At 34.7% G+C, this 15,756-nt stretch overlaps 1 protein-coding gene across 1 annotated transcript in view; it reads right to left on the bottom strand.

The window, feature by feature from the left end:
- Nucleotides 1-10,662, bottom strand: part of hcrtr2 (hypocretin (orexin) receptor 2) — a 99,975-nt gene extending 89,313 nt beyond the window's left edge. Inside the window, exon 1 of the mRNA XM_052571702.1 lies at nt 10,416-10,662. Within this exon, the coding sequence (XP_052427662.1) occupies nt 10,416-10,632 (217 nt within the window). The 5' untranslated portion in view covers nt 10,633-10,662. The remainder of the gene's footprint in view (nt 1-10,415) is intronic.
- Between the last annotated feature and the right edge of the window lie 5,094 nt (nt 10,663-15,756).

Genomic DNA, 15,756 nt, shown 5'->3' on the forward strand with positions numbered 1-15,756 from the left:
ACTGACATAAAGAGTAACTTTCTAAAAGGGCTGGACTAATCTGTGTTCCACATGGGCTTTATTTGGTTGATATTCTATCTCTGTTAAAATTGACCAACCATAAAACTTACAGACCATTAATTTATTTGTAAATGGGAAAAATGACAAAATCAGCAGGGGGTTCAATATAAATATTATTCCCCACTGTATCTTTTTCCAAGAAATTTCAAAAAGTTTTCAACACCACTCACTGGCCATTTTACTTTAAATAGGTGCAAAGACTTGAGCTGATGTGCAACTTTTACTGGACATCTTGATTTCCATTAACTCATTGTCTATATCATCAAAGATCTCTGTTATTTTGACATACAGTTGTTTTACCTGATAAGTAATTGTTATGACGTTTTATGCACATTCTTGTAAATGGGTTTATTTAGAAGGCATTTTTGCAGAAAATAAATCTAAATGTAAAGATAGGACTGGGGGGTTCATGAATTACACATGAAATAGCTGTGGATTACCAACTGTTTAAAGATAGTCACAGATAAGCAGTCAAGTGTCACGACACACACGCATATATGCACGCACGTGCAGGAATAACAGATACGAAGTGTGTTGTGAAGTGTTGATTTTATACAGCATATTTAGTGTTTAAATCAGTAATTCAGAGGGTTCTGTAACAAAATATAAGTGTGCTCTGTTTCATGCAATACTGAACAGCTGAATCAATCAACAAAACAAACAAGATTGCACAACTAAAATTGTATTATAGAATTATTTCGGTTTAAGCTGTAATTTTTTTCATATTTATTATTGTTTGATGCAAACTCCATACTTGCTGTCATTCAATATGTGTCAACAGAAATATCAGATACAAACCTAATGTGTATTGAATAAGAAATATTAACAAACCCAACATCCGTCTACAATAAAGAATGAACTGTATCAGTCAAAACAAGGTAGTAGGAAAGATTAGGGTGATTGTTTTTCTTTGTGAAATTGTCAAAAGGAAACTGAATCTTCCCTTTAGAAATATTCACTGCAGTAAGTGACAGCTAGCCCTGGTCTCTCTATATTGCACATGTCATAGGTGAAATATGAGAAAGACTTTTAATATCTCATTGCTGGTTACTTATCAGCAATCGATGAATTGAAAATTAGACGTCTTTCATATAACCTAATGTCAAAAAATTTTTTGTCTGCTTTCATTATTAATGCTTTGTATTATGACTTAGTTTTGAATAATTCCTGTACATCAGCCTGTCCGAATCCAGTCATTCTTACCTAATGTATGATATGTGACAAATGTTCCTTTTTTTTTTTCTTGTTTATCAGAAAAATCTGGTCTTTCAAGTCCCTTTTTTTAACACGGTTTCTTTTTTAAATGCATGAAATCACAGAGAGGTTTATGAAGTTATGAGGCACATAGAGGTTTATGAATGTTTTGTCCCAAAACTGGTACTTGTGAAGCAACCTGAGAATGAATGAAGAGACAGCTGTTGAACCAGCAGAAGATTGGCTGATGTAATGACCTGAAGCCCCAGGCAGTATTAGTGTTGGAACATTTCCCAGTTTGCCTGCCAACTTTCCTCATTCCCAAGAGACATGCCTAGCGGTCAGTGAATCCCAGCTTACAGGCGTTATTGACAACACTATAGCGCAGGTTTGTGACCACCACAGAAAATTAGAGAGAGAGAAGTCCTCTCAAATAGTTACAAATGTCCCTAATTTATCAATGTCAAAATGACTGAGATGGCCAATCAAATCAACTCTACTCAGACCAAACACCAGCTCCAAAGCAATACTTTAATGAAATAGTGTGAGGTAATATTCAAATATCAAAACATTTTATATTTTACCAATTTTTTTAATTATTATTATTATTCTTTATTCAATTTTTTTATGACATGTGAAATTACAAAACAGTAAAACCTGTGATGCTAATATGATTTCTTTGCCTAATTTCACCATTCTGAACTGAAAATATAGAATAAATCAGTTTACTGATTCATGTAAAAAAATTAACTGAATCTCACAGGACAAAAAACATTTTGTCATTTTCAATGCATGTTACACAATTTTATTCAAAAGCCTTTTTGGCATAATCCATTCTGAAATCCATTTAAATAATTTAACTCTTTCCCTGCCAAACATGGATATTTTTTTTTTTCACATTGTCACTGTCATATGCTCGGGGCGCTATTACATATCTCCTAAATGAGTCTAGAATGTGCTGATCAAAAACACAGACCAGGAAGACGCAGAAGCGAGCGATCTCATATGAAAGCATATGCATATGAAAAATAATGCGACCATCCACAATAACCAATTATAAATGGAAACTGCTTAATGTTAGAAAGTGAAATGTCAATCCAGAATGTGGCAAAGGCCTGTGCAAGCTTTGGGCCATCTACTGCATCTTTGCTTTAATCATATTCCTGAATATGACCCAGGTGTGGTATTTGATAAAAATGCAATTTTTTCGTTTTTTTTTTTTTTTTTTTTTCAATATGATATATATTTTTTTTTATATTTTTTTTTTCACTAAACCTACCTAAAATCTAGTGTTGATAAAAAAAAATAATGCTTCAAGCTAGAATGTTTTTTTTATTATTTTAAATTTAATGAAGTAGAGGGTCTGATGATTATTTTGATGTATTGCATGTTCAGATATTCATACAAAAAAATATTCTGGGGGCCATGAAATTTTAGTAAAAATCAGCAAAATTGCTGACAGTGGATGACAATTTTTTTTTTTTCAAAAATGCTGGCAGGGAAAGAGTTAATTATTTGATTGCGTTAAATAAATAGCCCATTACATCCCCACAACCAGTGTTCATGATTCTTATCATAGTGCATTCAGGAAAATCTGGACTTGAGGTTTAGGGATTTCCAGTTGGCGCATGAAGACGCTTTGATTTAGCAGCAGAGCAGAGGCATTGTTACTGCACATAGGGCATTTTCAAAGTGTCCTCACTGTGGTACTGCGTCTAGCTTCTATTTCTGTCTTTCCACTTGTTTCATGTGCTCATCACATGAATACCACTGCTCTGGTTGTTTGATGAAACCCCTGAGCACATTGGTGCACTTCAGGGAAAAATAAAACCTAAAAAGTATATATATATATATATATATATATATATATATATATATATATATATATTGACACTTATCAATGTTCTGCAGTAGTTTTGCAACATTTTTGCAACAGAACTCTCACCTGCCAGAGTATCTCATAATTGCATATAAGATGATATAAGTAACCCTTGAAGAGAGGGCAGAGAACGAGAAGAACTAATGTTTAAAACTCATTTTGCTAACAGCTCCACTTGATAGAATGAAATTACCAGTAGAAGCAATAATAGAACTGGACATAATGCTAACTATTTACAAAGACCTCATGGTTCAAACACATATAATTTTGTATAATTAATTAATTAATTAATTAATTAATTATTATTTTTTTTTTTTTTTTAGATGATATGAGGGTCCTGTGTGATTTCTAAAGATTGATAAGAACAACTGTGACAGCACAAACAAAATGTAAAATGATTAATTCATCATTCAGTCAGAGTGTGTGAATGTCAAGTAAATTTGCCATTGGTCTTTTTGAGAATTTTTTTCTAATAATTTGTATTTTAATCATTTTTGTTTGTTAATCCTACATATGGATATTTACAATCCTGTATATGGGAGTATGAAGTGAGTATGTGAGTACTGAATTCCAACCAGCCATCAGAGGAAACGTACACTTTAGGTATTATTACCTGCTTAATGGTAAACTTTGTGATACTGTTGTAGTGTTTAAATTTAGGTGTGTGTTGGTGTGTGTGTGTCTTGTATACTGTAAAAACTGGCTATGTTCAGAGACTTTCATTGGTGTAACCTGACATATTCATTCAGATTCAGTAACTTCAGTAAAACCATTTCATTTTGAAGTCAGTACTTGAAGTGAATTTGATATGCAATAGAGCATGTGGTATAGAGTAATGTGGTACTTTCAATTTCATTTCATAACTCTGAATATTTCTGACATGACATCATCTTCCACATGCATTTAGCAAAGTAATAACCTGTGGATATGTCTGTATCAGAAATATTGTGTATAGCAGTGTATCCATACTGAGAACACATTTAACTGATTTTTAAATAAATTTAAATTAAATTAAAAAAAAAAAATATTTATGCATTTAGCAGACGCTTTTATCCAAAGCGACTTACAGTGCATTCAGGCTATCAATTTTTTCCTAACATTTTTCATATGACTCATGTCATTACATAGTGAATGTAAGGGAATAGCTAATCTCTGAATAAAAATGTTCGTGCTGAACTCACACACGTCATTCTGAACATGTATGCCGTTATTTTCTGTATACAATAGAATCTTTATATAGCATTTGTAATGACATATATATATCTATATACAATAATAGTTATACACTTTCCACCTTATTCCTAAATGTGGAAGTAAACATGCATTAAACTGTAAAGCTACAAACCAGCATGTTCATAATTAAGATGGATTAATACATTTAATTAATCTGAATGAATACATTTAAATAATAAGGTAAGGCACACCAATTTGCAATATCAAGCAGCAAAGCGAGTTGTTTTATGCAGCTAAAAATAGCTAAAAGTGGATGAGACAATCTCATAAAAATTACAAATGACTGCTCCCATTTTTATGGCAAGAATAAAGTGGATCAAAAGTTGTAATCTGCAGTTCCACCTTGAAGAGCTATTTGTGCCTGCTTTATTGCATTTTCTTTTTAGTTGTTGTTTTTGTTTTTTTTTGTTTTTCCGTATGAGTTGATGTAAACATGTTGGGTTCAGTGGAGGTAAATAATATTTTGACTTAAATAAAACCAGTGGTCGCAGCTCTCAAATCAAATATTAGACATATTGCATTAAGTTTCACATCAGTGGTCACAAGACACAAAGAAAACCAACAATATCTGACATCAACGACACATTTGGGGCCAAAAAGAATAACTGTGCAAAGCAAATTTCTATATGTGTTAGACTATAGTAGTATGATTTACATACATGCAACTTCATCCTTGATTAACAAGTGGATTTTGCATATCATGCTTCATAACGCTTTGCAACAAATACCTGCACTGACCACAGTGTTTGAATCTCTAAACAACTGGTTGCTTCTTTTTTTTTTTTTTTTGTCAAGACATTATTAGATAAAGCAGCAACTTACATCCCCAGCCTTTTATCCTTGCTATTATAGCAGTACATCTTTAACCTGATTCACCGAAATGTCTCCTGTGGGCTTGGTAAAACTGTTTCTTTATGCTTCCTGCACATGGAATGAGCTGCAGCATACTATTACCTTACAAACTCCTCTTTGAAAGCCCTTACAAACTGGAAACATTTAGCTGTTTTCCATAATCCCTGACCTGGTGTGAAATGTTTTATGGATATTGCTGATATTATCTGTATTTCGTTCTTCTCTTGCTATTTTTCCTGTGTTGTTTATATGTTTATATTTATGCATAAATTTGTGACATTTTTTATATGAAAACTGTTGCTGCCATCTTCAGTTGGACTCCCTGAAAGAGGTCTTGTATCACAATTAGATTTAAATAAAGGACAAATAAAGATAAAACCAGAGTTTTACGTGCAATATATGATTTGAGGGCTCCGGTGAATGGAAATATTACCACCAAATAATGACTTTCAGAGAAATCACACAGCTTCAGAGGATTTTAGCCATGCATTTCAGCCAGAGTTTAGCCTTGGACTTGTTGTGCCAAATATTCCATTAAAGTGAAGTGTCTTGTTTCAATCCATCCTGTTTGGTGGATAACAGGTCCAAAACTCATTGGCTGAAGTTGACAGCAATTCTGTTTGATGCAACAAAAAACACTCACTACACCTTTAAAGAGAATAGCACATGAAAAATGTGAATAAAAAATTCTAAGTCAAGTAACATTTCGAGGGACCGATGATTAATATGCCAATACCTTGGATATCCAGATCATTGAGGCGTTCATCGTATTTCTAAATTCCTTGAGAAAACTTCAAATGTTGAAATTTGCATAGAGAAAAGTGACAGCCAAATATTTTAAAGCACCGTATTCCATTCATATAGTCTTCAATCAAAATTCCACAAATCCATCACATTGCATTTGGTAAAAGAGCAATGCAGCACTTGATGTGATTTGCCAGAGGACTCTGTATAAAAAAAAGATTAAATGATAAGAAAAAAAAAGAAAGAAAGAAAGCTGAAAGCTTGGCATTTTATGAAAACTGTAAATGCATTTATGGTCCTTAATATGTGCGTGTGAGGATGCAGCAATGCTTAAACTAGCAAAAACTGCAAATAAACAATTGCAGCCCAATTAAAATTCATTAGTGTTTATGACTTTAAAGATCTGAACTCAATACAGTTGTTCACATAATGAATATGAAGGGTTTTTTAAACAGAGAATATAAATTATTTTCTATGAAATTTTCTGAGTTATAATTTGATCGCAAATCAATGTAGCAAACATAATGGACAGACCTGTACTCTAAAAACGGCTGGGCTATTTTTTAACCCAAAATGCTGGGTTGGGTCTGTTGGGTCATTTTGTTGGGTTATTTTATTTGGGTAGTTTCAATTTACCAGGTTGGGTTAAACCTGCTGGGTTGCGTCGCTGGGTTGTTTCAGGCCAGCGCTGGGTTATTTAACACGCCTTGAAGATGTTTAAATTGCTCCCCAACTGTCATTTTGGAAGAACAACGGGGCAAAGCCACGGCTTTCAACTGTTTTAAGGTAAGTTTATTTAATGTTTTCATTAATAATTATTTTAAAATGGCAGAATTATAACTTTTTTTGCGGCAACAATACTGTGAAACTTCTACAGGCCAACATTATTTACGTTAAATGATGAACAGTTTACCTCAAACGGGCCGGCCAACCTACGTTACGTGACTCGCATAATCGTGTTAAGGTATCCGAGATGACAGATTAATACAGTTTTATTAAGTTTCAGACAGTGACAGATGGCTGAAACATGCGAATACCTGTGAAAATAGAGGAAAAAGTCGTTTCTGACACTGAAAAGCGAATTTGACATTTAAGTGAGTCAAATTAGTTTAAAAAGTGAATACGACATTCTGCTCTAATGTAAACGCCTGCAGTTTTCCATATCGACATATAACGTAAATCATACAATTACGTACAATATAGTCGCACCGCATGTCTAAAAGAACCGACGATCCGGTTCAAATAAACCAGTTCAGTAGTTCTCAAACAAAGTGATTCCTGCAAAAGAATCGACGTCTCAGGGCATTTCAAACTGCGCGCACGCACAGCGAGGGCCGCGTTAGTGAGGTGATTTGATGCTTGTGTGGTTTATAAAGTATTTTTACATACAAATTATAATTCAAAATGTGTTTTTTCCTGTCAGAAAAGCACATGGATACAATTGTGAGAGAAAAACTCGTCGAGTGCAGTCTTATTGAGGCGGCTAAGTTCGTGTTTATCAACTAACGTTAACTAACCTTATATGGACTGTTTTAAAGCTGCGGAGTAACCCAGTACTACGTGACTTATGAAATGTGTCATAGAAATGTCTGTGTGCACGCACACAGTTTGATCTCCCTTATCTGTGCCAGTGACTGTGTGTTTGATATAGCCAGCATATTAACATAAAACTGTGATTCATAATGACTGGAACATCCCATTGATTTGACAGTTTGAAAGCACACCTTTCAGCAAATCACTATATCATATTCTGCTTCTGTAGACCAACTCATAGGTGAATTTAACAAATAATCATGATTGGTCAATTTCATGATTAACTTCACACAGTTAATTGAACTTTTTTTTAAATTTATTTTAAAGGTTGGAACAAACATGGAATTCCTTAACCGAGCAGAGTCCACAAAACCCCATTCAATTGTCATGGCGATTTAAAAATGCCAGCAGATCTCTCGGGAATTGATCATAATCAATGGACAGGTAAGGATATTCTGGACTATTTTCAAAAGGAATTGCAAATTGTATATTTAATTGCATTTTTCCACATGTGGATGCATACATTGTGACATAGTCCAGACGCAATTAAAAAGCATTTGAATTTCAGATGCTTTACACAGAAAGCTGTCATTTTGTGTCAAGCGTGGGACTATACTATGGGGCGTGTTTTTTATTGGGATATATTCTGTAGTTTTTACCCCAAATCTCTCACTGTTTGCACTCTGATGCACGTCAGCAAAACAACATTGCAGTTCTACTCTTATTTACCTATTTGCATCTTACCCTATGTTTTATTCCTCAGGTGAAAAGCATTTGGTTAATGGTGAATATTGACCAATAGTACCATGTGGCTCTAACTGTTAGCAGGCTATAGTAGCTGCATTTGGGGTAAAAATGACAGAATTATTTATTGTGTGAGGTGCCAAGAATATAGGGAGATACGGGTTGCACTGTCTGTTCTTTAACACGCATCTCTCGGAGCGGCAGCTGCCTTTAGTAGTGCCTTAACCTCTATTGTTCAAAGCATTTGGCACAATTGTCTTTTAGTGACGTCACCTCCCAATACAAACACTCTCCATAGTATGGTCCCACCTCTGACTAAAGTAATTGCGATTTCATTTGAGTTTTGGCAGGTAACATGTGCGACACAGTGAAAAAACAGACATGGTAATTAGTAAAACCTCATGTACTTGTTCTTATGTTGCATCTATGCTAACATTAGTCTGTTTCTCTCTTATTCCGAGGTCACCGTAGCCTCCAGATCCAGTATGTATCCAGACCAGATGGTGGATCAGCACCTAGAAAGGACCTCTACTGCCCTGAAAGACAGCGGAGACCAGGACAACTAGATCCCCAGATACAGATCCCCTGTAAAGACCTTGTCTCAGAGGAGCACCAGGACAAGACCACAGGAAACAGATGATTCTTCTGCACAATCTGACTTTGCTGCAGCCTGGAATTGAACTACTGGTTTCGTCTGGTCAGAGGAGAACTGGCCCCCCAACTGAGCCTGGTTTCTCCCAAGGTTTTTTTTCTCCATTCTGTCACCGTTGGGGACAATTAATATCAAGCGATATCATCGACTTGATTGCACGGAGGGACGATACATCACTGAAACAATGATGAACTGACTTTAACTGAAAACTGAGTGTTTACTTTTGTCCCTTTGTATTATTACACACTATTTTCCTATTTAATACTGTAAAGCTGCTATGATGCATTATTTGTTCAATATGATGAAATTATTACTCATAATACATGGAAAATACAGCTGCAAATGGACTTTGCTTTTCCATTTGAAATTTGGCAGTCACTGCATTCATGAAAACTGAAAATGTAATTTTTGTTCAGTGTTTTTGAAAGTGTTTTTGTTCAAGATTTGCAATTGTGTTTGGATTATGTCACAATTTGTCACATGTGGAAAACGCAATTGAAAATATAATTTGCAATTCCTTTTGAAAATTGTCCTTCCATAGACAGGCTCTATAGCAGAGTACACTGCTCTCAGGTGTAGATCGTTGCTTCAAAGCTTAAGTGTTTGACAATAGTTCACCCAAAAATGAAAATTGTTAATTATTCACCCTGGTCTGAAAGCTCTCGAATATCATCGAAAATATCTTAACTTGTGTTCTGAAGATGAACGAAGGTCTTACGGGTTTGTAACGACATGAAGTTGAGTAATAAATGACATAATATTCATTTTTGGGTGAACTATATGTTGAACTACCCTAAGCAGTGCACATCTATCTACATAGGAGTCTTTATATACTTGATATAAATTTAAGGACATATTTAAATTTAAAGAATGTTAATTGTTAATGTCATTTCACTGTGTATTTAAATAGCTAAATATGTCAAAATGTAATAGCTAAACAGCTAGACACAGGTCATTCAGAAATAATTTTCTTATTTATTGCAACTGTATTTCTGTGATTTTTATTTTATTTATTTATTTTGCATTTGCTGGAAACAAAAAAAGGGAAAATTCCATGTTGTTTGTTATTGGTACAAATTTTTGAATGTCAGATGGCATTAAAAATATTTTTTTAACAGTCGAAATAACCTGTATTCTTCATTATTTATTAATCCATGATTGCTTTGTTAAGCAAAAGTGAAATTATGAGAATAACCCAGCAAGAATAACCCAGAATCATAAAAATGCAAACCCACAAATGGTAAAAATGACTCTATCTTGGGTTTTCTCAATAACCCAGCATGCTGGGTTAAAATGTGTAAACCAGCATGCTGGGTTACTTTAACCCAACACGTGTTCTGTCCAATATTTACCCAGCGCTGGGTTGCCAATTGGGTTATTTTTAACCCAGCCATTTTTAGAGTGAGTAGACCGGTATTCGTCTGACAGTAAAACATTTTAAAGCACAGCAGTAATAATAATAATAATAATAAAAACAAATACAATTTCTAAGTTACTTGCGCGTTTCAAACTTCGTCTACTTACCCAAGGTGTTTCCGACCAGAGAGACAAGGAAAACTATGATATATCCAGCTATGAGCACCCATTCATACTGTTTAGGATGCAGATATTCCCTCCAGATGTACTTGAGAAGTTCATCATCTTCATCAATGTGAGAATGGGAGTGGATTTCCGTGGAGTTCAGATGCTGCGCTGATGTTAGACAGTCATTACAGGCGTCATTAGCGGAGATCCCAGACATGTTTGGCTCTCTCTCTCTCTCTCTCCAGCATCGCGGATGACTGACACCGCGCGAGTGAGGGAAGAGAGAGGGAGAGGGGGGAGAAGAAGACTGAGAGTTGGAGAGCGTCGTGACGCACTGTGGACCTCTCAGCCTATAACCAATTAGTTATAGCAAGACTAAGTCAGAACCTACAGAATGCATCAAGTGATTGCTGCACGGTTCTTTGTATCTCGTGAGGACACTCATGTTTATGCAAGTAGGCTACTGTATAGATATCAGACCTATGTCGCATTATTTATTAAGCAGTCAAACAATCCTATATCTTCTTAGTCGCATTGTTATTTATACCTGTTAAACACTAAAAAGGTGAAACGACAGCTCAATTTAAAGTGCATTTTAACACTCCCCATATAATAATAATGTTAATGCTAATAATAAATGCCGTTTTCCTTCAATTGTATTCTCTCTTGACGCCAGTGTTGGTGTGCAGATGTGTTCGATGTGTTTATTTTTTTTATTTTTGTTTTTATTTTAGTTTTTTAAAGTGCAAGGTCTATTGATGTGTTTTAGAAGCTTAATTTATCTGAATTTGAGCACCGTGTTTTAGAATGGTGTAGGCTATTATGCACGAGAATTAAGCGCGAGAAGCCGCTGAGCACTGATCTATAATAGAGAACATAGGCCTATCAGTGAACGAGAGCGCATTTACATTGAAATAGAACGGAGTTCTGGGTGAATAAGCCTATTAAACGCAAATGCAGATGGCAGAGTAGCCTAGGCCTACTGAATAAAAATGCGATCAGTTTTACCACAAATATAGACAAGAAGTGATACCATAATTAGCTACTTTTAATTGTGTCTGCTTTACAATAAAATACAAGTTCATCGCGATCGATTCTCTGACATATTAATTGCGACCCATTTAACAGACAACTTGAACAGCAAAAAAAAAAAAAAAAAAACTACGATCATCTAGCCCGCTATTAAACATGAAAATATTATTTCATCATAGCTCACGTTGCACATTCTTAGTTGCACCACTTGCGCAGGAATTTGTGTCAGAGTAATAATTTAAATGTGACTTTGTGGAAACGGACTGTTTATTGTTGCTATAGTAGGATCATATTAATGCTAGAAAGCTTATGCATTTGACAACTATATATTTTTAACTATAAATATTTTCAAATAAACCATTATATTTCATATTTTAAATCTATTTTCACACTCATCTTTGGCTGAGGGGGAGGGATAGCTCAAGTGAGGGGACCTGTGCAGAACTGATTCTGGCAATAACTTTACTGGCCGTGGTTTATTTCTTTATTAATTTATTTGTTCGTTCATTTATTTATATAGGTATGTATATTTCATTTAAGTATTGGCTTGAGAATTATGACGTGGGATTATGGGGGGAGGGGAGTCTAGATGTTCACAGTCCTAAAGATTACACAGTTGTTCACACTCAATAAAATAAAGAATTGCAAAGATATAAGCTGTATATGATTGTTTAGCTTTTGTTTATGGTAAAATTAAGTTGTAAAAAAAACTTAGGCATGTCTTTGTGTGTGTGTGTGTGTGTGTGTACCTGGTATTCCCTACGTTATGGGGTACAAACGTTCCCACCAAGGATAGTAATACCCGCAAATTTGGACCTTTGGGGACTGTTTTTTTTTTTTTTTTTTTTTTTTTTTTTTTTGCCTTCATGAGGAAAACAGCATATAAATCATACTGAACTATATGTTTTAAACAGGAGGGAGTGTTTGAGAAACTTCATAGAGTGCAAACATTTAAAAATTGGATTCAATGTGCAAATTTCACAAACCAAAATAGCATTATCATAAACTACTACTGGCCTGGCATGAATAATGCATGTTTTAGTCATTTTAGTCACATGAACAGAGATTTTGACAACGTTATTTGTATGCAAGACATGCAAATGGAATGCTTTTACTTTCTTAGCACATAGTTGTTGTGTAAACTTACCCTCAGTAGCTGGAACTAAATGCATGTGATCAAGCTAATCAAGGCCTGGATTAAATGAAAACTACTGTACAGGTCTGTTTGTTGCAGCAGGTTGCCCTCTAGGAGTTTGGCACCCCCTTTTCCCCACTTTATCCTAATTGTGTTTTTTTTTTTTTTTTTTTTTTTTTTTGACCTTTGGAAAGCAAATCTTTAAATTAATATTTAATTTAAATCGAGATGTAAGATTTAAACCAAATCATAACGTTGTGTGTGTTCAGCCGGTCAAAAGAAAAATAAACTCACCTATTGCACAAAAACCATATAAATATACCAAAATAATAGAGTTATTTTGCTCTGTGCCATGCAGTGTTTTAAGTAGAGCTGTTTTAGAATTCATAAAAATATCAGTTGTGAAAGGAGCTGTACAATTAAGACTGCCTTGATGTATCATATAGGTGCGGATATTTGCCTAATTGGTGCCAGGTCCTTAACTGGCCTGCTACCACCTATGTGAATTTAATTCTGTGAATAAAAATTGGGTGTTACAATGAAAAAAAATGCTTTACATTTACTATCTGTAGCTCTATTAAAACAGGTGTTCCACAGACAGAATTTAATTTTCCTGGAAAAGCAATTTTTTTTTTTTTTTAAGAAATACTTTTTGTTTAATAATTTTAATAAAGATTTGTAAATTATATAAATAATTTTGGCCTCTGCCAACACATTGTTGCATAAGTCAGTGAATTTGGTTTCATGACATTGAGGGAATACTGTTGTGTTGTCTGTGTGCTATCAGTCTATCAGTGCGCAAGCTGAAATGCAATGGACAAAACACAAGCAGGCGCCACACATCCAGCGATGGATAATCAATCAATGCATTCATGACCTCTGTGACACACCAAGGTGGATCTTGTAAGCATTTATGTTTCTACAGTAGTCTGATAATGGTAGAAACGTGTGATATGGTCATATAGACATGACCATTTTGTAAAATAAATTAAATATAAGGTTGATTTGTCATTGCCTTGATAAGCACAAATTAATACTTTGTTCTTTCAAAGGATTTGCATTTGAATTAATTCAGTTTTACTGTTGAAAGTTGTGAAATAGAAATGTGCAAGAATTCCAGTTCACCATAAAAGCTACTCTGAAATGATGGAGATGCACAAAAGGCTAGTATTCGTAGAACTATTCTGTCTCTGTTTTCAAGAAAATGCAAACGTATCCTGTAGGTTTTTATTCACATGTATGTGTTTTATCCCCTGACTTACACTAACTCCATCAGAAATGACTTTTTCAGTCTCTCACAGTAGATGCACATCACCTAGCTTGCGGTAAGGTCAACAATCTCGTATAAAACCCCTGCCTCTTGGTTCCCACCTGGAGCATTAATATTATTTTACAAAGTAAACGTTGTGCAACGTAAATAGTCTCTTTTTTATTATTGCTTTTTAATTATTATATAATTATCAGATTGAATAAAAACATTTTAATTTTGTAGGCTCATCTGGGATGATAAACTGAGTTATGGTTGCATAATAATGGCAAACGATCTCACAAGAATATAACTTAAGTTTTTTCGCTAAAACGGCACTGGTAAAAGTCTACCTATAAACTTAATCCTCAGAGGAGCATAAACAGGACATATGACTGAGATTTATTAGGAATACATATGGAATACAACATGGTGGTTCATAAATGTAGAACCAACATCTGTTCCATGAGTCACGACAGCTTTCCAGCATCCCTCCTCCACCCCAGCTCCTCATTCTCATTTTTTCCTTTCCTACTCAAGGATTTGGAGAGTACTATTGGGTTCAAGTCAAATGTCAAGCTTTGAGCCCTCTCCTCGGATAGTATACCAAATGCATATTCTATACTGTATACGATTAAGTGCAAACTTGCCAACTCTGATGTAAATTAACTGAATGGTATCTTAGTCTTTTTGCGTTTGGTTACATATCTAGAGGCTATTAGAGTTGATCAGATGCGAGCCCATCTTGATGTTGCTGCCCCTACAAACTACACCATGTGCCAAGAAACCACTTGGCATTTCAGTGGATCAACATCTGCATTTCCTGGTCTTACTTTATAAACCACTAGATGAACAAGTTTAGCTGCATCTACCTAGACTTTACCATTCATTCCTGGATGGTCCTCAAAGATGTATTTTCACTGTTAACTATGAACAATTAGCTATTAAAGTATTCTAAACATGAACATTTAATGAATATATATTGTTGCATAGCCATGTGTTGCCAAGTATGGTAAGCCATTACAAGGGCAAATATACAGCAGTGAGTAGTGAACATGCACACACACACACACACACACACACACTGTGAAAATATTTGCTGCAGTGCCCTGTGAACAGTTGGGGTTCAGTGTGTTGCTCAAGGGCACCTTATTAATGGGTAATGAGGGTGGAAGAGAGTGCTGTTCATTCACTCCCACACCTATATTTCCTGCTTGTACCAAGAATCGAACCCATGACCTTTCGGATTACAAGTCCACAACTACCCCTACACAACACTTTACATCCCGATCCACCGAGTTTGCAAGAAATCTAAGATTTCTTAAGAATACAAGCAAAATATTTGCATAGCAGTTAAAATCTAAACAAAAACAGATTATTCAATATCAAACTAATTTTAAAATAAAAACTCATGTCATGAGGGTTTGTTGAATAATGCACTAAAGCTAGAACCTGCTAAGGCAGTTCCAGAAACATAACTGAATTACTTTTTTCCCTTCAATTATACCAAAATAAGACAGTAATCCATGGGGAACATAATAGGTGCACTTTTGTCATTATTATAATTTTTTTACCTCCAATTAATTAACAGTAATTTTATCAGATATGCTCAAACTGATGTGCACATGAGTCATTTCGCAAGTCTAATAAAAGCTGTTTGATTTTTGGGATGAATCACCTCAGGAAAGCAGCCATGAAATCCTAAGACCAGCCGATTCTTGTTAACACCACCTTGAAGGACTTTTGCTTTTGCATGATGCTGCATCCTCACCAGTAGGTGTCAGTATGAAGTCCAGGAATACTTACCAAATTAATTAAAGCTGTTAATTATATACACAATATAAGCCGTTATCAAACTTGATGCTAGTAAATACAAACAAATGAGTAAATTGCATGATTATCTTCCTGTTCCTCACATCATAATACTG

The sequence above is a fragment of the Carassius gibelio genome, chromosome B13 (assembly GCF_023724105.1).
Source record: "Carassius gibelio isolate Cgi1373 ecotype wild population from Czech Republic chromosome B13, carGib1.2-hapl.c, whole genome shotgun sequence".
Classification (NCBI taxonomy): domain Eukaryota; kingdom Metazoa; phylum Chordata; class Actinopteri; order Cypriniformes; family Cyprinidae; genus Carassius; species Carassius gibelio.